This window comes from Panthera leo, chromosome C2, assembly GCF_018350215.1.
Source record: "Panthera leo isolate Ple1 chromosome C2, P.leo_Ple1_pat1.1, whole genome shotgun sequence".
Classification (NCBI taxonomy): Eukaryota; Metazoa; Chordata; class Mammalia; order Carnivora; family Felidae; genus Panthera; species Panthera leo.
Window position 1 is genome coordinate 120,980,761 of NC_056687.1, and position 23,514 is coordinate 121,004,274.

At 36.6% G+C, this 23,514-nt stretch overlaps 1 protein-coding gene and 1 long non-coding RNA gene across 6 annotated transcripts in view; one reads left to right on the plus strand and one right to left on the minus strand.

Annotated features, from left to right (window-relative positions):
* The window catches only part of XRN1 (5'-3' exoribonuclease 1), a 121,257-nt gene that overhangs the window by 88,457 nt on the left and 9,286 nt on the right, over positions 1 to 23,514 (plus strand). For all 4 annotated transcript variants that reach the window (XM_042903623.1, XM_042903624.1, XM_042903626.1 and 1 more), the window contains 11 exons: positions 1,897 to 1,966; positions 4,304 to 4,511; positions 5,809 to 5,904; positions 11,162 to 11,270; positions 15,868 to 15,929; positions 17,423 to 17,533; positions 17,694 to 17,816; positions 18,273 to 18,432; positions 20,846 to 21,027; positions 22,631 to 22,744; positions 22,839 to 22,941. In XM_042903623.1, coding sequence (XP_042759557.1) covers positions 1,897 to 1,966; positions 4,304 to 4,511; positions 5,809 to 5,904; positions 11,162 to 11,270; positions 15,868 to 15,929; positions 17,423 to 17,533; positions 17,694 to 17,816; positions 18,273 to 18,432; positions 20,846 to 21,027; positions 22,631 to 22,744; positions 22,839 to 22,941 — 1,338 coding nt within the window. The remainder of the gene's footprint in view (positions 1 to 1,896; positions 1,967 to 4,303; positions 4,512 to 5,808; positions 5,905 to 11,161; positions 11,271 to 15,867; positions 15,930 to 17,422; positions 17,534 to 17,693; positions 17,817 to 18,272; positions 18,433 to 20,845; positions 21,028 to 22,630; positions 22,745 to 22,838; positions 22,942 to 23,514) is intronic.
* Positions 1,983 to 23,514, minus strand: part of LOC122198813 — a 29,771-nt gene continuing 8,239 nt past the window's right edge. The window contains exons 3-5 of one of the 2 annotated variants that reach the window (XR_006193171.1): positions 21,854 to 21,923; positions 4,312 to 4,377; positions 1,983 to 2,646 (exon numbers count right to left, since the gene is read on the minus strand). This is a non-coding gene — a long non-coding RNA (uncharacterized LOC122198813). Of the gene's footprint in view, positions 2,647 to 4,304; positions 4,378 to 21,853; positions 21,924 to 23,514 lie in introns of those variants that run through there. The other variant, XR_006193170.1, reaches the window with a different exon arrangement.

Sequence of the window (23,514 nt, forward strand, 5' to 3'; positions counted from 1 at the left end):
GTTTTGAGAAATTCTTTAGCTGTCATTTCTTCCTGGAATTTCTTTTGAGAATTTTTCCATTTTGTCATTTTGGCTAGTTTTTTGTCCTTTATGTGTGTGTTTTAAAAGCTTGTTATGTGTCCTGCACCTGCAAACACTACCATATTAAAGAGGGGTCATACATTGTCCAGGGCCTGGCCCTGTAGAAGATGTTTTTTTGGAGAGTGTTACTTGCTCTCTGTTGTTGTGACTTTGGTTACTTTATCTCCCTGTCTATAGTGATGTTTTGAACCCTCCACCAGGTGTGCTTTGATTTATTCGTTAAAGTAGCCCTGGAAAGGAAAACAAACAAAAACAAACAGAAAACAAAAACAGACAAGCACACAAATAAACAAAAAACCCAAAAACAAAAAGCCAGAAACACCAGCTACAAGTAAACAACATGATGGAAGCGGTGCTGATAGAAGAGGCCTTATCCCATACAAAGAAATGACAGGGGTGGGGAAAAAGAAAAAATAAAAGTTGACCAGAGAAACTATACAGCTTAATCCAGAGAGAGAGAGAGAAAGGAAAATAAAGGAGGAAATGGGGGAAAAAGAAAATAAAATTGTCCAGACAGAAACTATATGGCTTAATTCAGAGAGAGAGAGAAGAGAATAAAGGAGGTGTGGAACATGTATCAAGAGAATGGATTAAATATGTCTGCTTAAACACACCAATAACCAGAGTAACCAGACTAGAGGAGGGAAGAGATAAGAAGGAGAAAAGGAAGGAAGAACATATCTATAAATAAGAATTGTCTGAGAATTAAACCAGGCAGTGCAAGAGCACTGGTCTGGAGGAGGGGCTGTCTGGTGCTGTCTGTCAGCGTCAATCCCGCTCCAGCAGATATGCAGTTACCAGGTGCAGAGGAGTGTGGTTTGGTTTAGGCAGGTCACATCTCCACTGTGGGCCCTACGGCCGATGCCTGAAGCCCCACCTTGTTGGTAATGGGGAGAAAAATGACAACGCCCCAGTCTCTCCTCCACAGACCAGGTGTCCCAAACCATTCTGTTTAAGCCGTCCTCACTGTGCCATGGGTGCAACCAAGGCGGTTTGTCCTGCCCGGCCGACTCCTGTGCCCTGGCGCTTGCCTGGGATTCAAACTCCTGCTCCATGTGCCCCGGTACTGGCGGAGTGCCACTCTCTGACTGGCGGAGGCAGGCAGGCTTTGTCCTGTCCCACAGCACTCCAGGGAGAGGATCACTTTCTCCCACTGTGGACTGTGCCCCTGACCTAGCCACCGAACCTGGGGCTGACTCCCCTCCTGCCCAGGTGCGTGATCCAGGCAGCCAGCCCAGTCCAGAGAAAGCCCCTCAATTAGAGATTGGCCCTTTCTCTGTCCAGGTCCATGGTTTTTCTCTTGTCCAGATACAGTCCTATGCTTCCCCAGCCTCTCTTTCTTGTCCTTTGTCTCTCTGCAGAAGGGGATCCCTCCCCTCCGTTCAATTTATCTCTCCCAGTTCGCAGTCACACACTTCTGGCCCATCAGGTTGTCCTGGTGGTTTCCTGGAAGCTACTGTCTCTTTGCCTCCCAGACTCTTGGAGTTCAAAGTCCTTTAGCTTCAACCTTGCTCTGTTTGAGAGAGGAGGGAACTTCAGATCCCCCTACTTCTCTGCCATGTTGGCCCCTCCCCTTATTATGAATAATTTCAAACATAGACAAAAGCAGAGAGAAAAACATAATTAATCTTCCCAAAGTGTATAATTTAGAATATTATTTTGCTTTAAATTAATACCGGTAAAGTAATCTGTATTTTTTCATTTGTGTATTCCCCTGCACTACTTTTTGATAATTGTAATTAATGTTTCTCACAGTTCAAAAACTTATAAGCTGATTTTTCATTATATGATTTTTAAATCTATTTTTTTTCACAGCTAACAGAGAAGCTGATGTACTATTTGAAGTATTATTTGATGAAGAATTTCCCGGAGGCTTAACAATAAGGTTTGTATTTCCTGATGATAATTATACTTTGTGAATATGAACATGTGACCAGTGACTTTACTTATTTGTCCGCGTTTTGAATTCCTCTTATATGCAAGACATCATACTTGCTACCAGGGAAGGTAGCAATGAGTAAGACAGACATGCTTTCTACTTTCACAGAGCTTTCATTTTAGTGGAGGAGATAAATGTGTAACTGATTATAACATTAGTTATTTAGTTAAAATGTGAGAAGTGCTGGGAAGGAAAAGTTCAGGTTTCTATAAGAGTATAACTTGTCCTGAGAATCCTAGAAAGCCTTCTTGACAAGTATTTAAGATGAGACTTAAAGAATGAATAATAGCTAACTGGAGGAAGAGGGAAGAAGAATGGTAAGTGGTCATGAAGAAGAAATAACAACATACAACAAAGGACCTATTCAGTCATTCAAAAAAAAAAACGCAAGTGTGTCTGAACTTTAACAAGATTAGAGTAAAAGAGAAAAGCAAGAACCACACTGCAGGAACTTGTAAGCCAACTTTGAGGACATGTTAAGATTTTGGTATCTTGATCTTCATCCTTAAAGCAATGTGAAGTCATCAAAATCAAAGCTGTGACATGATCAGATTTGCATTTTAGTGTAATTGTGGATGCTGAAGCCAGACTCAGGTGGTTTGAGGAGGCAGGAAATTGAGCTGACCCTTGAGAAGTTTGACCATGAAGGAGAGAAAAGATAACTGGAGGTTAGCAGGTTTAAAGGAAGAGAATTGGATTTTTTGTTTAAATTAATATGGGTGAGTTTTATTTATTTGGGGGAAGCACTGATAGAAAATGTACAGGAAAAAGGATTATGATAGAATGAAAGGTACATGGAATGGGTTCTCTCACTTATTCTTTGAGTTACCTTGAGTAGGTAGTTAAAAGCATTCTGACCCTCAATTTCCTCATTTATAATGAAGATACATACTTCACTAGATTCTTGTGAGGATTAAATGAAGTCCTTTCCAGTTTCCTGTCTCCCTTCTAGAAACTAGCTGGAAAGCTAAACTGAATTTAGCTTAGTTTCTTTTTCTCCTCTATTTTGATTAGTGACTAATTAAATAAAAAATTGATTACTCTGGTTTAGTCTCTTTTCTTTTTAAAAGTAGGCTCCACACCCAGCATGGAGCCCAAGACAGGGCTTGAACTCATGACCCTGAGATCTGAGCCAAGATCTAGAGTTGAACACTTAACCAAATGAGCCACCCAGGCACCCCTTGTTTAGCTTATTTGCATAAAATCACTATTGTCAGTCCTTTTCCAAGTAACCCTCAGAATGCTATTACTGTTGTTTTACAACTCAAATGTGCCTGTTACTGAAGGACTTTAACTGTCTACAATCTTCAAATGCAGCAGCAGAGTCTGGATCTCATATCTGATTTTATTTTTCATGAAAATGTTTGATCACCAGTAACCTTAGCCCAGTAACTTAGAAGATACATTTTTAAGATGATTAACTTTTTTCTCAGTGTCTTTTTTTTCACTCCTAGGTAGAGGCACTGGATTTCTTTACTGATAGAGAGCTATGTAAAAGATTACCTGTACATTCATTTCTATAATGCAGAATCTTTAAGTATAGTTCTCATGAACGTATTTTCTACAAATCATATAAAGATCTGTCATAAAATAATTCTACTCCATCATCTCTTCATATAAGAGGATTATATTCTTAGAAAAAGTGCATAATAGAGTTAAGAACTTTTGACAAGAGAAGATTTATTTTAATATCTAATATTTTTGTTAAGGCTAGGAAGGAAGGAAATCACAAATACTTGTCTATTAAGCCTTCCTGGGTCCATAACTTTAAGATGGGAAGGTGAGGATAAAAAAGGGCTAGACTCAGCAATTGATCAGGAGACAAATGTGATCAAAGTTAACATTTACCCTACTGTGTAGGGAGAGGTCCACTGAGAACAGTGCCGCATTTGAGTATCTCCTGGTCTTTCATAAACCAAACTGTACAACCCAGTTTTTAAAAGAAGCTTGACATTTAATTCATAAATTTTTAGTTATACTCAGATATTTTGTTGCCAGCCTTCTGAGAGCAAACTAACACATACACACATCCCTTGCACACTACACCTGTAGAAGAGTTGGTCCCCCACTTGGTAGCACTGAGTAGTCTATTCAGAAACTTTTCAGAAATGTATCCTCTTATAAATTGAGATCTTTCTATGATTTCAGGTTCCTCTGCTGAATTTAAGAGTAACGTTTATTAATTCAGATTATGGACTGACTGTCCACCCAAAAATAATTTGATTTGTCTGCTCCCTAACACATTTAGTATTATTTCCCCCTGAAATAACTGTTTACTTTTAGGTGCTCACCTGGTAGAGGTTATCGACTGCCAACAAGTGCCTTGGTGAATCTTTCTCATGGGAGTCGCTCTGAAACTGGAAATCAGAAGTTGACAGCCATTGTGAAACCACAACCAGCTGTGAATCACTATAGCTCAAATTCATCAATTTCCTCTGGGCATTTGGGAGGCCTGAACCATTCCCCGCAATCACTTTTTGTTCCTACTCAAGTAAGGCGCTTAGTCTCATTTCTTTCTGCCCCTTACAAATCACAGGCAGACTTTGTAAGTGGAAACATAATTTGACTTAGGTTTTAAAAAAATTTTAGTTCAAATCAATTTCATATTTATTTTAAGTTAATGGACTAGTAAAGAGTGCTACTGATAGCATTCTACCTCTGTTATAAAATTAATTATATTAAAGAAGAAACACATTTTTTAAATAGCTTGAGAATGTTTTGTTTTCATATATTTACCTTTGAAACTAACGTTTCCATTTTTTTCTTATATAACTCAAATGTTATATCTACTACGAAATAACATGAATTTGAAACGTTAACAGGGAGAGAATTAAATTTATTGAAAGTTATTTACAAGTTTCTACTATGCAACTCATGGGTGATTTACTTTATTTTATCTTTCTGGGGACAAAATTGAATTGTTTTGTGAGAGACACTTAACCTTATTCCATGTCCCCAAATCTTAATCACATTTTTTTTTTATCTTAACCTCACTTTAATCCAAGTAATATGTGTTCATTATAGACTAATTAGAAAACACAGATAAGGAGATAAGAGCAAAGGAAACAGAAGCAAAAATATTCTCAAATTTCATAGGTAACCACTATTAAATTTTGGTGCATATTTTTTCAGAGTTTAATCTGAACAAAATCAGTTCCCCATAAGTAATAGGTGATTTTTAATCTATTAGATGCTTTTGTGTAAGAGGAAGATTTTAAGAATAAAATCATTAGATACTAGTTTGAATGAGATAATATATCAGTACATTGGAAGGCAAAAAAAATATTTTCGTAGGGATATTGATTTAGTATAACCCATAGCATTTGTCATGCTTTAAATATTTTTCAGTTGGGGCACCTGGGTGGCTCAGCCAGTTAAGCGTCTGACTTTGGCTCAGGTCATGATCTCACAGTTCGTGACTTCAAGCCCCACATCAGGCTCTGTGCTGACAGCTCAGAGCCTGGAGCCTATTTCGGATTCTGTGTCTCCCTTTCTCGGTCTGCCCCTACCCCATATGTGCTCTCTTTGTCTCGCAAAAATAAGGAAATAAACATTTTACTTTTCAGTAAAACCATTCAAAACTAGTTACATATGATGAAGGCCATTTTCACTCCAATAGAATATTTTTATGATTACTGAGCTCCAGAAAAAAGAACTGAGATTTCAGATAACGGAAGTTAAGATCCTGTCTACTGCTAATTAACTTTAGTGAATTAATTTTATTTTTTAATATGAATCTTAATTTTTTTGTGTTTCACTTCCTTAAGAAATTTTTTGTGCTTTGCCAGGTACCTAGTAAAGATGATGATGAATTTTGCAACATTTGGCAGTCCTTACAGGGATCTGGAAAGGTTCAGCACTTTCAGCCAACTCTACAAGAGAAGGTTAGTATACAATGTTTGATGGACATTTAATTTAAAAAAACAACAACAACAGAGTGCCTAGGTGGCTCAGTCAGTTAAGTGACCAACTCTTGATTTCAACTCAAGTTGTGATCTCATGGTTCATAGGATCGAGCCCCGCGTGGGGCTCAGTGCTGACAGCGTGGAACCTGCTTAGGATTCTTTCTCCTCCTCTCCCTTTCCTCTCCCATGATCTCTCTCTTCTCTTTCTCCCCCTTCCTCTCTCTACCTCTCCCATGATCTCTCTCTCTCTCCCTCTCAAAATAAATAAACTTTAAAAACAGCAACAACAAGATTTACATTTCTCTTTTGGGTATGCAATGACTAGTTTTCTTCAGAAATCTCGTAAAAGAGAAATAATGCTTTTAATCACGAATGTTCAGAATTCTCTTCAGCCATATATAAAAGTTTTTGGACTCATAAGTGGGAATACAGATAATTTTTCTTTTAAATCAGTTTTGGATTTTATGTTAGTTGTTTGCAAAATCATAATAACTGTATTTTAAATTCAGGAGAGGCCTTGGGGTGCCTCGGTGGCTCAGTCAGTTAAGCGTCCAGTTTCAGCACAGGTCATGATCTCACGGTTGTGGGTTCGATCCCTGCATCGGGCTCTGTGCTGACAGCTTGGAGCCTGGAGCCTGCTTCGAATTCTGTGTGTGTGTCTCCCTCTCTGCCTCTCCCCCACTCGTGTTCTATTTCTCAAAAATAAGTAAACATTAAAAAAAGTCTTTTTTAAATAAGTTCAGCAGAGGCCTTAATGGCACTTATTAACTTACTCATTTTCACTTGCATGTATAGCTTTATTCTGACAGTTGGTTGTCTTAAATGTGAATGAGCAAATTCATATTCCCTAATAGAGATTAAGAAGAAAAGAAATTCTGCTAACAACAAAAAAAAAAATGTTGACTCAGACAAAAAAATAATAATAATAATAATAATACATTCCTACAACACAACTCTTCTTGCCAAGCTACTGACCTATCTTCTCAGCTTAGGTCAAGAGGGAATGTTCTCTCAGGTTTATAAACCAGTAGCCTACACCATGAAGGCCTCTTTTGTTCTAATGTCCTCCAATAATGGTGGCATTATCAGAGTTTATCACAGTAGAGAGGAGAAAATATCAAGGGAAATGATGATAAAATAAACATAAAAAGTGAGAGGGACAAAATACACAGGTCTTCTCTGCCAATAGCTATTATAAATTTTGCTTATCAACCATAAATCCTTTCTACCTAAATATAATCTATATCCAGATTTTCAAACCCTCTTTTCCTCTCTAATTTATTTGATTCTGCGAACTACTCATTCTTTAGAAGTACTGTATTATCATTCATTCATTTCATTACTTCATTCAACATGTATTTGATTGCCTACCATGTACATTGTTCTATACAATGAGACATAGCTGTAAACAAAACAAAACTCTGACCCTCAAACAATCGGTATCCTTGGGAGGAGAGGACAATAAATAAGTAAATTATATGGCATATTGGTAATACAGAAGTTTAAGGAAAAGTTCAGGGAAGGAGGATAAAAAATGTTGGCAGGAGACGTAGAGGCAAGGTTTTGCAGTTTTAAATAGAATTATCAGGTAACATTTGAGTAAAGATTTGAATGAAATGAGGACTAGGGCATGTAGATATGTGAGGGGAGAGTATTCCAGACAAATTCAAAGACCCTGGTAGGAATCCAGGTGTACTCAAGGTAGAGAAAAAAGACTTATGGTTCTCAGTCAGTAGGGTGAGTTGTAATTAGAGAGGTGATACATCGATACAATGCAGGATCCTCTGGGTCATTAATAATGACATTGGTTTTTACCCAGTGAGATAAGGAATCAGTGAATGGTTTTGAGAAACAGAATGACATCTAATTTATATTTTAATGGGATCATTCTTTCTGCTATCTTGGGAATAGAATGTATAGGAGCCAGGGTAGAAACAGATTAGTTAGGAGACTACTAGAACCATCAAGGTACAGTTGATAGTGACTTGGACCAAGGTAGTAGGGGGCTGTGAGAAGTGATCAAATTCTAGTCATATATGGAAGGGATTGCCATCTAATGACAAATTGGATATGGGGTTAAAAGAAAAAAAATGAATTAAAGAGTGTAACTCTTAAGGTCTTAGTAACTAAAAGGATAGAGGGGCTGTTACCTGAAATGGATAAGATAGCAGGTCAAGTAGGTTTGTGGAGGAAGATATAGAGTTCAGTTTTGGTCATGGTAAATTTGAGGTATATATTAAACATCTAAGGGAAGATTAAGAGTTAGAAATTTGAGTGGAGATGCAGAGTCAGTGTCTCTGATAGTTACGGCGGAGAGAGAAATTTGGCATGTATTTGTTTATCTATATGTTTATATCTATGTATATCCAAGGAAGTGGATGTAGATAGAGAAGAGGTCTAATAACTTAGCCTTAGAGAATTCCATCCTTAACGAGTCAGAGAGATTAGGTGAATCTGACAAAGAGGACTGAGAAGGAATGGCCAATGAGATAGGAAGAAAACCAGTAAAGTGTGGTGTTCTAGATGCCAAGTGAAGAATGGATGTCAAGTAGAATAATCAACTGTGTCAAATGCTGGTGATGGATCAATTAAAATGAAAACTGAGAATTAATCATAGAGTTTTTGCATCTGAGGTCATTAGGAATCTTGGCAAGAATGGTTTCAAGTAGGGTGGTAAGAGTGAAATACCAAGAAGAGTGGGTTTAAGAGAGAAGAGGAGAAGAAAAAATAGAGGCAGAAAATATAGGCAGCTACTTCAAAGGAGTTACACTCTAAAAGGAAACATTACCCTGACTCCCTTCTTGGTCTTCTGCCATGTGTTCACCTTCTTTCTTAACCTCTATTTTTCCAACCATTCACTGGGCACTGCTCCCTAAAACTGGACAACAAATTGTTTTTTTTTTCTTCCCCCTTTTGCCTTACTGTTTGGTGACATTTGCTCTTACCTCACTACTAATTACCACTCAATCTATGTGATCCATACCTCTCAATCAAGATCTAAGCCAGTATCTCCAACTTTTTAGAAGACGGGTATAGATGGATACCCCACCATCATCTCAACCTCAAGATGTTTTAGAATTGACCTCACCTAGTTTCCTCTCTTATCCTTATTTCTAACACTACCATTTTCCACGGCATATAATCTGATGAGCATGGAGTAAAAACTTTTTCCTCTTTTTTTTTTTTTTTTTTTTTTTTTTTTTTTTTTTTGCAGTGAGACTCCAAATCTTTTTATTTCCTTTCGGTTCCCACAACTGGACCTTAGAGTGTTATCCTAAGCCTAGGTTAACCTCCTACCTGTGCTTCCTGCTTCTTATCTCTTTCCTTTTTGGTCCTTCTTACGCAGTGCTGCTTGATGCATCTTTCCTAATGATCTTTCCTTATGATCCTTTCACAAAACTGTGTGGACCCAGTGGCATAACTGGGCAAAATGTCTAATAAGAGCTCCTGGGTTTGAAGTCAGTTTATTCCCTGAGGCACTGTGGTGTGATAAATCTGGTACCAGACTAAAAATCAGGAAATCAGATTTGGTGACTCAAATTGAGCAACTCTAACTTCCTTGGTCCTCTGGGGCCTTGTGTGTAAAATTAAGGCACTGGAGTTAGATGACCTCTTTTCCAGCCATAAAACAATATTATTCAAATATTCTAGAATGTACAGGGCTCCCTCTTCAGTACTAATGGAATTCATTAGTTTCAACTGAAACTAATAGCTAGACCTTTTATAATCTAACTCTACCTAGTTCTTATATAAAGTATATCCAAATATTTGATAAGATGGTCTGTTTTAGTAAGTTTGGTCTCTTTCCTTTCGCACAAGTAGATAATTCCCACTTCAGGTTATGTGTTCTTACTGTTCCTTCCACATTCCTCTCTCACTACCAAAATTCCCCTAGATCTCAGTCTACTAGTCATTTTACTACCTATTTCCTTGAGATAGAACTCAACATTTGATACTATATTTCTTCAGAATCGTCTGCATGCTGCTCCTGTTATTGGGTGCTATTTCATTATTTATACCAGCTAAACACTTTCATATTTCCAAGAAACAAGAGATCCCATGTATATCACTTACATCCATGAAGCATTAATAAGCAGCCTAATTTTGACCAAATTCTAGACAGCTCAACATGATTTTTAAAAAAGTATTCAGGGCACCTTGGTGGCTCACTCAGTTAAGCATCTGACTCTTGATCTCCGCTCAGGTTGTGAATTCAAGCCCTGCATTGGACTCCACACTGGGCATGAAGCCTACTTAAAAAAATTATTTTGTGGGGGTGTCGGGGTGGCGCAGTCGGTTAAGCATCTGACTTTGGCTCAGGTCATGATCTCATGGTTCACAAGTTTGAGCCCCCCATCAGACTCTGTGCTGACAGCTTAGAGCCTGGAGCCTGTTTCAGATCCTGTATCTCCCTCTCTCTCTGCCCCTCCCTTTCTCTCTCTCTCATTCTCTCTCTCTCTCTCTCAAAAATAAAATATTTTAAAATTTGTTGTTTAGGTTTTTTTTTAAGTATTCAAGCTTCTGGAAAAAGCAAAACTATGGAGACAGTGAAAGATCAGTAGTTGCCAAGGGGTTAGGGGGAAAGGATCAGTAGGCAGAGCACAGAAGATTTTTTAGGGCACTGAAAATAATCCGTATAATGGTGGATACATATCATTATACATTTGTCCAAACACACAGAATGTAACACCCAAGAGTGAACCCAGTGTAAACTATAGACTTTAAGTAATAATGAAATGTATGCAATTTAGGTTCATTAGTTGTAACAAATGTACCACTCTGGTCGGGGATGTTGACAATGGGGAATGCTATACATGTGTGGAGACCAAAGGTTTATGAAATGTCTCCGTACCTTTCTCTCAGCTTCATTTTGTACCTAAAGCTGCTTTTTAAAAAGTCTTTACAAAATATAAAATAAAAATAAAATTTGAAATATCTTTAAAAAATATTTAGGCCTTTATTGGAAAAATATGAGTAACACATAGCTTTGTGTAGATATCAAATAGAACAACCCAAAAAACTATACCCAAAACTAGAATATTTTCTAATTAAACTTATGGCATACTTTTTCTTTGAAACAGTACTGTGAACATGGGTTTTAGAGTTAGAGCTCAAATATCAGCTCTCCTATTATTGAGTTCTACAATTTTTCTATCACTTTGAACCTCACTTTGAGGAAAAGTAGTTATAATATTAAAAGTTTGCTTAAATCATTTATAAGAATTTTAACTTTCAGATTGCAGTTCTACCTCAAGAAATAAGTCAAGTAACTCAACATCATAAAGCCGCCTTTACTGACAACACTGTTAAATGTCAGCAAAGAAAACATGAGCCTCACAAAAAATGTAAGTTTAAAGTTCAGAATAAACAAACTTATGATGCTAACTGCTTTTTTTTATTAATAAGTTTTATTGAGTTACAATTCACATACTATAAAATTCAGTCTTTTGAAGTATTTACAGTGATTTTTTTGGTGTTTTCACAAAGTTGTACAACGTATGCCACTATCTAAATTTAGAACATTTTATCACCCCAAAAAGAAACACCATACCTTTTTACAGTCATTCCTCCAGCACCTGGAAACCATTAATTTACTTTCTACCTCTGTGGATTGACCTATCTGGACATTTCATATAATGGAATCATAACATTTGTGATTTTTTGTGACTGGCCTCTTTCACTTGGCATAATGAACATAAAGTGCATCTGTGTTGTAGTGTGTATAAATACTTCATTCCTTTCTTTTTTTAATTTTTACATTCCTTTTTATGGCTGAATAATATTCCATTGTATGAATACTACATTTTGTTTATCCATTCATCCATTGATGGACAGTTGGGTTGCTTCCACTTTGGGGTAAAATGAATAATGCTGCTGTGAATATCCATCTACAAGTTTTTTTGTGTGAACATATGTTTGCAGTTCTCTTGGGCATATACCCAATTGAAGTGAACTACTGAGTCGTATGTTAACTCTATGTTTAACTTTTTGTGGAGCTACCAAACTGTTTTCCAAAGTGGCTGTACCATTTACATTCCCACCACCAATATATGGGAGTCCAGTTTTTCTGCATCCTCCATAATACTTGTTATTGCTCATCTTTTTTATTCTAGCCATCCTGGTAGGTATAAAGTGAAATCTTTGTGGTTTTCATTTGTGATTCATTAATGACTAATAAAATTGAGGATCTTTTCATGTCCCTATTGGCAGTTTGTATATTTTCTTTGGAGAAATGTCTACTCAAATCCTTTGCTCATTTTTTTATTCATTTATTTATTTATTTATTTATTTTGAGAGAGAGAGCATGAGCAAGCAAGCTGGGAGGAGCAGAGAGAGAGAGAGAGAGAGAGAGAGAATTCCAAATAGGCTCCATGCTCATTGTGGAGCCTGATACGGGGCTCAATCTCATGACTGTGAGATCATGACCTAAGCTGAAATCAAGAGTCAGACACTCAAGTGACTGAGCCACCCAGGCACTTCACCTTTGCTGATTTTAAAACTGAGTTACTTTTCTTTTCATCCTTGAGTTGTGTGAGTCCTTTATCAAATCTGTATACTAAATGCTTATTCAGATATTTGATTTGCAGATATGTGCTGTCATTCTGTAGGTTGTCTTTTTAACTTTATAGTGTCCTTGAAACACAGAAGTTTGTAGTTTTGATCAATTCTAATTGATCTATCTTTTCTACTTTTCTTTGGTTGCTTGTGCTTTAAGTGTCCTATCTAAGAAACCATTGCATAATCTAAGGTCACAAAGATTTACACTCATCTTTTCTCCTAAGAGATTTGTAGTTGTAGCTCTTATTTTAGGTCTTTATTAGTGTCTGTATATGGTATGAGGTAGGGGTCCATATTCCTTCTTTTGCATGTGGATATCCAGTTGTCTCAGCATCATTTGCTGAGAGACTATTCTTTTCCCATTGAATTCTTCTGGCACCCATTGAATTTTCTTGGCCCCCTTGTTAAAAATCAATTGACTATAGATGAATGGGTTTATTTCTGGCCTATTAATTCTGTTCCACAGATGTATATACCATCTTTATGCAAAGAATACCCTTTTCTTGTCTTGATCTTTCGGGTAAGCTTTCAGTCTTTCAGCTTAAGTGTAATGTTAGCTGTGGGGTTTTGGTAAATGCCCTTTATTAAATGAGGAAGTTCTCTCCTATTCCTAGGTTGTTAATTTCCACCACCACCCCCCCTTGGAGGGAGGGATAATGGATTTTGTCAGTTGCTATTTCTGTGCTTAATTAATATGATATATTCCATTTATTGTTTTCTCTGTGGTGAACCAACCTTGCATTCTTGGGATAAATCCCCCTAGGTCACAGTGTATAATCTTTTTATATGCTATAAGATTTGATTTGCTAGTATTTTATTGAGGATTTTGGCATAGAATTATAGAGTGGGGATTGAGACTAGGGCAAGTTAAAAAGCCCCTAAGCTCACTGTTCTGAGAGTCCGACTTTTTCCTTGAATAAATACTCCCCGGATTGCTAAAAGCCTTTGATTCATTTCCATAGTTCTGAAAATTTGGATTCTGGTAATTTGTGCCCATTTTCTTGCTGCTTTTATGGAGGAGAGAACTTTTAGAAGTCCTTACTCTGACATTTTTGCTGATGTCTCCTTACTACTTTTTGAGATAAATTTTATTTAGCATACTCCAGTTACTTTTCTGTGTATAAACATTTGCTTATTAAATTACTCCAACCTATATTACAATTTTTTATTAAAAATATGTATTAGGCACCTGCGTGATTCAGTTGGGTAAACATCGGACTTTGGCTCAGATCATGATCTCACAGTTTGTGAGTTTGAGCCCTGTATCAGCTGAGCTTGAGCCCCACTACTGGTGAACTCAAGCCCCACTTCGGGTGAGCACAAGCCCTGTTACGGGTGAGCTCAAGCTCCGCTTCAGGTGAGGTCGAGCCCCACCTTGGGTGAGCACGATCTCCACTTTGAGTGAGCCCTGCTTGTCTCTCTGTCCCTTTCTCTGTCTCCCTCTCTGCCCCTTGTGGGATTCTCTCTCTCTCTCTATCCCTCTCTCTCTGCCCCTCACTCACTTGTGCCCTCTCTCTCTAAAAAAATAAAATAAAAATAAAATCTTAATAAATAAAAATATGTATACTGTGTTGCAGTATTCTCTTAACATAATTTATACATTTTTATTTTTTTCATTCCTTCAGTAGTGTTTTCTGTGTTCCAGGCACAGTAGGGAATGTAGATGCAGAGATAAGAATCTTCATCTTGCAGTTACTTTTTCTCTTCTCTTGATCAGAATATTCCCAAATTGCTGAAAATTGCTCTTTATGTTCAAAATATGACTCAGTTGTTATTCACTCATTTATTTATTCAGCTGCTACTGATTGAGCTGTTATGTGCAAGGTACTGTTTTAGGTGCAAGGGATATATGAGTGAACAAGATAGACAAGTTTTTCAGCCTAATGGACATTACATTCTAAGGCAGAGACTGGTAATAGACAAAAAAAACCTATTCAATAAATTTCATAATCTGTAGTAATTATAAGTGCTATGATGAAAAATAAAGCAGTTTAAAAGTATAGATAGGGGTGGTATTTTAAGTAGAGTGGTCAAGGGTTGCCTCTCTGAGGACATAAGTTTTGAGCAGAAACACCAATAAAAGGGAGTGAAATGGGGTAAGTTACGCAGAACGTTTGAAGAGCTTTCCAGCAGAGGAAATATCAAGTGTGGAGTCCTGAGTCTAATTTATTATATTTGATGTATGCATGTATCTTGTGTGTGTGTGTGTGTGTGTGTGTGTGTGTGTGTGTGTGTATCTTACATATATTATAATGGTCTTTTAAAATATTTTTTTAAAAAGGTATTTTCAAAAAAATTGTGTGGTTTTATAACTTTGGTTCAGTTTGACAACCGTTTTGCACCAGTATCTATATGTTATTTTTGTTTCATTTACATTTTTAAATTAAATATAGATTGATACCATATAAATCTGATAAATATAGCTTAAAGGTTCTATATTTAATTGGAATGCATTGTGATTTTTCTTCAAATTATTATTTACATGAATGCATGTAACTACATTATTTAGAATTCCAGTTTTGTTGTGTGTGTCTCAACAAAGGCTTAATGTCAGTACATGTTAACTTGCTTTTTCTTTTCCTCATTTTTGCAAGATTACTTCCTTCCCTTCTTCTTTTCCTTACCTCCCTTTCCTCCTCTCCCCTCCTCTATTTCCCCTCTTCTGTTCCCTGTCTTCCTATTTTTGCTCATTTCTTACCACCTCTGTTCATCTCCCCTTCACCCTCCTTCCCTTCCCTTCTCCCTCCTTCTTTTCTCACCTTCTCTTTCCTCCTTTGTCCCTTCCTCCCTCTTTTCCTCTTTTTTCCTTTACTCCTTCATCTTCTAATTTATCCGTTTCATTTTTCTTACCATTCTCCCAATTTACCCTTAACAGAAATACTAAAATAGCTTCCTAGTTTTTCTCTTACTCTTTATGCCACTGCCATATTTTAATCTTCCTAAGGCACAATTCTGATGAGATCACTACTTGCTCAAAACCTTTCTGTCATTGGTTGCCCACTGCTTACCGGATTAGCTCCATTATATTCCTTGATCTCCAGTGGAACTAGTCTAGTAAGAGTTCCATAAATACATTCCTTGCTTTCTGCTTCCATTTCTGTTCTCCTGTTATTTCCTTTGCCTGAAATGTTTAGCCTCCCTTTGCAAACCTACATACTTCAAGGCTCATTTACATGTCACACCTTTCCTTTTCTCTTGTTGTTATCTGTGAGTATATCTTCTTCCGCTCATCCAAATTAAAAGTTTTTCAAGGTCTGGGCCTTTGTCTTCTTAGAATTCTGTGAATTTTCAATACAGAGTCTTGCTGTGGTAGATATTTGGTAAATTTAACTAGTTTGCAGCAATACTTTTCACTTACCAAAATTCCTATTTTCTTGTCTCTAGTTAAAGAAGAGTGTAAGAGTCCTAAAACTGAGAGCCGGTCACAAAAAATGTCAAATAAGCAGGTAAGCTTTCTTAAATCAAATTTCTAGTAGCCAGCTTTTTATTACAGTGGGTAGCTGTGTGGCATCTGAATTTTGCTGCCCAAATCCATAAGTTGCCCAAATCCGTAATCACTTGGATGGGAAGTTACACAGCTAGAGTCAGGATTTGGAACTAGAGATACTTATACACACATACATATATATAAATACATAAACAGATATGTATTTAATAGTTGGGTGGCTTTGAGCAACTCACTACACCTCTTATAGCCTCAATTTCTTCATCTTTTCTTTTTTTAGAGAGAGCACGAACAGAGGAGAGGCAGGGGGAGGAGAGAGAATTTTAAGCAAGCTCCACGTTTAGCGCTGAGCCCAACATGGGGCTCGATCCCACAACCCTGGAATCACAACCTAAGCCAAAATTAAGAGTCGGTCGCTGAACCAACTGAGCCACAAAGGTGCCCCCTTAATTTCTTCATCTTTAAAATGCAGGGTTGCCTGAATGGTTCAGTCAGTTAAGCATCCAGCTCTTGATCTCAGCTCAGGTCTTAATCTTGGGGTCGTGAGTTGGAACCCCACGTTGGGTTCAGCACTAGGCTTGGAGCCTACTTTTATAAAGTAAATAAATAAATAAAAATTAATTAAATGGAGATAAATATAGATTTATCTCACTTGATACATTTAGTCTGTATATACATACATACAAACATACCTATGTACATAAATGTATGTATGTATAAAATCTGTGGAAATATGTGTATATTCAATGATTCATTTAGGATCAACATGGCAAAGTTAATGATTAAATCATTGTGTGGAGTAGCTTGGTGTGGGAGGAAGCTGAGGTTATTTATGTTTGCCTTTGTGTAGTCTCTGCTGATTGATAAGGAGAGTATATGCATTTTATGATCAAAGAATAACAAATTTTTACTCTAAAAACATTCGACACATATACTTATGGTATATGTACTTTCTATATGCATATTTTTTAATTTTTTAAGAATTTGATCTCTTATAAGTTAGTCATATATCAAATATATAAAAGGCACCTTAGCAGAATATTTGGCACATGCCAGGTTATCAGCAAATGGAACCCATTAATATTTAGATACCAGTAATGATTGACTTTTAAGGCCCTCTTTTTCTGAAATTCTTATGCTATAATTTCCTTTCTTCTAGGAAGGGATTTATAAACTTTGTTATGGGTTCTTTCTCAAAATAGTGTTTTTAATGCTAAAATACTTAAGATTTGAAAGACAATTAATTGTATTGAAATGCAATTAGAATCACCACTATTGCTTCATTGAAGGAATATTCATAATTGAAGGAAATGCTAAATCTCATTTAGAAGTTAATGAAGATGCAGATCTAAGTTTTTTCCTCATCCAAGTTTACAAGCCCCATTCTTAAGATATAAAAGAAAATGGCACTTAAAAAAATTTGCAGTAATTTATTTAGAACACTATTAAATGGCAGCTATTTGCACAAAAAGCTCATTCTTAACTCTTTTATAGACATTTGGAGGGCCTGCCAAATGTAATATTAAGCTATTGAAGAGAAATGAAAGTGCAGAAGTCTCAGAAAACCAGAAGGTTCTGACTGGTTACCCAAGTGCTGTTGATAAGGTAAAAGACCATTTATTCAATTTCTGTTGCCAAACTTTAGCAGCTGCTGGGAAGATGATTGGGTGAAAATTCAAATGATCGTAATTTTGTACCTAAAATTCTTAGCTTTTTCCGTATCCTCATATTTTCATCTTCATGCACAAAATATTTATTCTTTTAGCCTAACCCTGGAATTGAGAACTTTTTAGCATCCTTGAATATCTCCAAAGAAAATGAAGTACAGTCATCTCATCATGAAGAGCCTCCAAGTGAAGAACTTTTGTCACCACAGTCATTTGCTATGGTTTGTGTTCTGTAGGAGCTTTTGTACTGTAGTAATTTTACTATTGTGGCACATGCGTACATACCCCATGCAACTGTTACAACACTTTTATGTCCTGTGGACTGGTATGTTGCATCATTATTGTCATCTTGTAGGGAAAACCAGGCTTCCCTGGGCATTTTACTTATCCGTATGTTTGGGTTTTTTAGACCTGTATGTTTGCTTTTCAAACATTGCCACCAGGTAATTTGGTCAAGTTAAGCAGAAGAATAAGTACTGTTTCTGTGGCAGGAAATGTGGACATTTTGTTTCAACTCTAGACTGTTGATTTTGCTCATTCCTTACCTGAACGTAATTATCATCTTAATTTTTAACACTAGAACTCACTAAAAGAAAGGTTAATAAGCTCTGTAACTCTAAGGTTAACTTTTCTCCACCTACCCCCACCATCTCCATACCAATTATTTTCAAAAACAGAAAGGAACTCGGATGCTTAAAGAAATACTAAAAATTGATGCCTCTGATACTGTGGACCATAAGAACGAAACGAAGCAGTTTGGTAATGAAGCCACTGTTCCCTCTAATAGAAGAGATGAATATGGACCTTCCTCACAGCCTCAACAAAATAAGAAATTAAGTACGTGAACGAAGTACTAGTACTAGTAACCAATATCATTTCAGATGTTCCGTTCGTTTGGGTTGTTTTATCATGTGCTTTTGAAGATAAAACTACTTGTAGTTTTAAAAGAGTATAATGAAGAGTAACAAATAAGAATGTAATTTTTATGCTGTGTCATTAAATAATAATATAACTCTGTAACTAATAGCTCTATAGCCCCTAAATGTCTTCTTGTGATTACTTAAATTGTGCTTTTGCAGATACTCATTCGGTAGTGCCCAAACCTAGACAAGTTTTCACATTCTAGCTTTTTTTCCCTCAGTAATTTAAAAATAGTTTTGTGACTTAAATACATTATTTAACTTTACTAAGATTTTAAGGGTTTTTTTCATATTTATAAAATGAGAATAACATTGTAAAGGACTCTTGCAGTAACTATATGATACATACAAAGCAGCTTGCACTGTGTCTGGCATATTACAGGTACCAATATACCTATAATTGATATAGCATTATGTTATAATAGCTTGGCCAATAGAAGAAGCTACAAAATCAATTATAAATAATTAATGGAGGTAGACACTGTAAAGTGGGTGCTTGCCTTAAAATTTTGAAGCCTATAGCATGCCATCTGGCAAATACATAGCCAGATTGGTTTTTTTAAGTTTATTTATTTATTTTGAGAGAGAGACTGAGCACAGGAGGGGCAGAGAGAATCCCAAACAGGCTCCACACTGTCAGCACAGAGCCGGATGTGGGGCTCAAGCCCACGAACTGCGAGATTATGACCTGAACCGAAACCAAGAGTCACACTCTTTTTTTTTTTTTTTTTTTTTTTTTTTTTTTTTTTTTTAAATTTTTTTTTTCAACGTTTTTTATTTATTTTTGGGACAGAGAGAGACAGAGCATGAACGGGGGAGGGGCAGAGAGAGCGAGGGAGACACAGAATCGGAAACAGGCTCCAGGCTCCGAGCCATCAGCCCAGAGCCCGACGCGGGGCTCGAACTCACGGACCGCGAGATCGTGACCTGGCTGAAGTCGGACGCTTAACCGACTGCGCCACCCAGGCGCCCCAAGAGTCACACTCTTAAACGAACTTAGCCACCCAGGTGCCCCATAGCCAGATTTTAGTACACATCCATATTTGCCCCTACTGTCTCTGTCCCCTATACTTCAGTATTTTGTCTGTATAATTATCTGCAAAAGCCTACCAGGAAGAATGACTCATGCAAAAGTACATGGGGACAGAAATTTCTCAGGTAAAACAAACAAACAAACATCAGTTTGAAATAAGCAGAACTGACTTCATTAAGCATCAAAATCTGGAACAGAATCAGAGCCTAGCTTCATTTATTTTATATTCCAGTGAATAATAAGATAAATAATCAATTTAAAATTTGAGTAGCTATTAGGAAACTATCCTGGTGACAGACATGCTCTTGGAATAACAAAACTGGAAAAAGATGGTCTTGCTGTCAAAAAACAAGTAACTTTTATTTCGGAATAATGAAGAATATATCTCTTAAGAGTCGAGAGCTCAGAATCCAGCCCAAGTAACAGAGTTTGCAAGTTGTGTGGCTTTAGGCTAGCAACTTAACCTTTTTTTTTTTTTAAAACTATAACGTGACGGGTTTAGGTTCATTCTTCACTGGGGTATGCTCTTGTTCTATTAGTTTGTTCATCCTAAAGAATGTGAACTCTTAGAATGTTTTAATCATCTGTAAAAGCACTTGAAAGGGTTACTTTTAGAAAAACTTTTAAGCAGCTTCATTTTGGAGCAATAAGACCATTTATCTATGTGTCTCAGAATGTAGGATGGAATTTTGACAAGACTGAACCCAAAGCCTCAAAACTTAAGAATTAATTGTAAGGTGCCTGGGTGGCTCAGTCCTCTGAGCGTCCGACTTCGGCTCAGGTCATGATCTCACAGCTTGTGGGTTCAAGCCCCGCGTCAGGCTCTGTACTGACAGCTCAGCGCCTGGATCCTGCTTCAGATTCTGTGTCTCCCTGTCTCTCTGCCCCCTCCTCTGCTCATGCCATGTCTCTCTCCGTCTCTCAAAAATAAATAAACTTTAAAAAAAAAAAAAAAGAATTGTAAATCAGCTCAAAAAAAAACTATTTGCTTATTCAAATTTTGCTTTGCTCAAAAATAACTATGTAGTCATTAATCTCTCAAGATGTCAGTTTTTGAGCTACTTACCATGTTTTAAAATCTTCATCATGAATCATTAATCAGTTACAGTCATTTAAAAATCTGTATTGAATTCTTGGTAATTTTAGGCAGTACTAGATAGTTCTTCTATTTGCTTCATGGGAGATTCCTCTTTTCACCTTTTAACAATTTTTTGCTTGCTATCTGTAAAACCCTACAATAACTGCATAGTTCAGTATATCATTTAATATAGATATATTCTTTTCTCTTTTTTGGTAGCATCTTACATGAATAAGCCTCACAGTACTAGCGAATTCCATAATGTTCAGCCTATGGACCATGTGTGTTGGCCTGCTCCCAGCCATATCCCTCCTGTGTCCACACCAGTAACTGAACTTTCTCGAATTTGTTCCCTTATTGGAATGCCACAACCAGATTTCTCCTTTCTTAGAACACCACAGGTATAGTATACTACTGTTCCATTTATTTAAGTTCTTTAACACTGATCTTAAATAGATTAACTGAAAATCTTTGGCTAAAAATAATATAATGGAGCTGAGTTTTTGTACTTTATGAGCAACATAGATTTATACTTCCCACTATGGCTCACTCATATTTATGCCAGAGCCCTCAGAGATGCTGACAGAGAGGAATCTGGGCAGCACGTAGTCTTGGACAGATTGATAGAGCTAGGGATCTTGGTCTATAGCAGCAATTTTCAAAGCTTTGGCCTAATAAACTCCCACCTTTTTTTTTTTTGAGGACCCCAAAGGATTTTTGCTTACTTGTTTTATATCTATATTAACTGTATTAGAAATTAAAACTGAAAAAATTAAAAGCATTATTTATTAAAAATAACCTTTCAAAAATTTTAATGAGTGGCACTGCTCTACACTTTTACAAATCTTTTCCATCTCTAGCTTAATGGAATGAGCTAGATTCTCATATCTGCTTCTTACTATCAATCTCTTATGATTTGTTTTGGTTAAAATACATGAAGAAAATCTGGCCCCAGACAGACTGATAGTTAGAGAAAAGGAGGGAATTCTAATAGCCTTTGCAGATAGTAGATATTTTTTGATACTACATTAAAATATGGTATTTTCTTAGAAGTTAGTTGCAGTGTAGAATCTAAAGCTATATCAATGAATTTTTTGTCCTCTATATACTTGTGAGAAACTGAGAGTGGAAAAGACAAATAGCACCTTAATATCATTATTAAAACAGTTTGGACCTCAAAGACCTCCTGAAAGAGTTTCGGGGACCCCCAGGGGCCCCAGACTGTACCTTGAGAACCACGGACGATAGGAAAGGTTATTTGATCCTCTTTATATCCAAGTTGTTAATATATTCTCACCTAAAACAGAAAGTAGGCTTAAACTCACAACATCACATAAAAATGACTACCTTTTAAAAAAGTAGAATTTTTAAAAAAATTTTTTTATAAAAGAAAAAATGTGTAATAAAGAGTTGTAACTTCTATGTGAACATAAAATTGGACATGACCTCTAAGTCTTTTAGATTTTGGCAGTTAATTCATATTAATGAAGTATCTGCTAATTGGAGGATGGTGTAAAGCAGGAGTTAGAATTTTTTTTTTTTCCCAAGGGCCAGATAGTAAGTATTTTAGGCCTTCTGGGCCATATGGTCTCTGTCACAGCTACTCAGCTGGGCAGTTATAGTATGAAAACAGTCTTAGGCAATACATGAAAGAAGGGACTTGGCTGTGTTGCAAACACAACCCTTATCTATAAAAATAAGCAGAAGGCCTAGTTTCCCAGCCCTTGGTATAAGGAAGAAATTTTGTTGGCTTTCATTTACATTAGGATGCCTGACCCTTCAGCTAGCTTAAAGAGCATTTTATTTTGTAAACATGGCAAGATAAGGAAACAATTCTTAAATTTTGCAGGGCAACCCAAAACTTAAAATGATTGTCCTTTGTTGAATTTTTGAATTCTTTTTTATAGAATGCCACATGAAAGTATTCTACTTGTTTAAGCTTGAGGGGAGAAGGTTAACCTCCTAGACAGATAACTTCATAGACATTCATGTTCTCTTTTTTAGACGATGACAGTTTGCCAGGTGAAATTATCTAATGGCTTACTGGTACATGGGCCACAGTGCCATTCTGAAAATGAAGCCAAGGAAAAAGCTGCACTTTTTGCGTTACAACAGTTGGTAAGAATTAATCATGACTTCTCTACTAAACTTTTAATTAATCTCTATAGATGTTTTTGTTGCATTGTCTTCTAACTTTTAAATTCTTGCTTAGGGCTCCTTAGGAGTGAATTTCCCTTTTCCTCCACCAATATTTCCGAATTATCCTCCTGCTGTACCACCCGGAACCATTCCTCCAGTTTTTCCTCAACCTACTGGTAAGATACTTGGCCTTTTTAAATATTTGTTACTGAGTTTCTGTTTTTAGAAAGTTCTTTTAAGAAACATCATTTTGAGGAAACCAAAAATGTATTTAAATATCTAGGGAATGTAAGAAGGAATTGTGAGAAAAATAAGACTGGAACTAGAGATTGCAGATTTATCTAGAAATACCATTCCCCTCTATAGCCTCCAGTCTAGCTGAAGTAGGACTGTTCTTTGTTCTAGGCAGTCCCTTATTCCCCAGTAGCTGCCGACAGATGAATTTAGGTTTAAGTTAGACATCAAAACAGAGGTGGGAAAACAAGTCGGGGGAATAAAGAACAGATAAGGCTTTGAAGCTGTGGATGTGAAAGAAACTGCCCTTGATGATGAAGCTTCAAAATGAAGAATGAGGAGTTTCTAAGTTTACTGTGTGTCTCTTAATATTCTCTCATAACTGTCTTCCTCTTTCAAATGTAGAGCCTGAGTTATCAAGCAGGTAGCTCCCTGCTTCCTGTAGCCATTTGGGATCTTCCTAGTGTTCTGAGGGAATAAAATGGTCACTCTGGAATCAGAACTCTTTTTGTCCA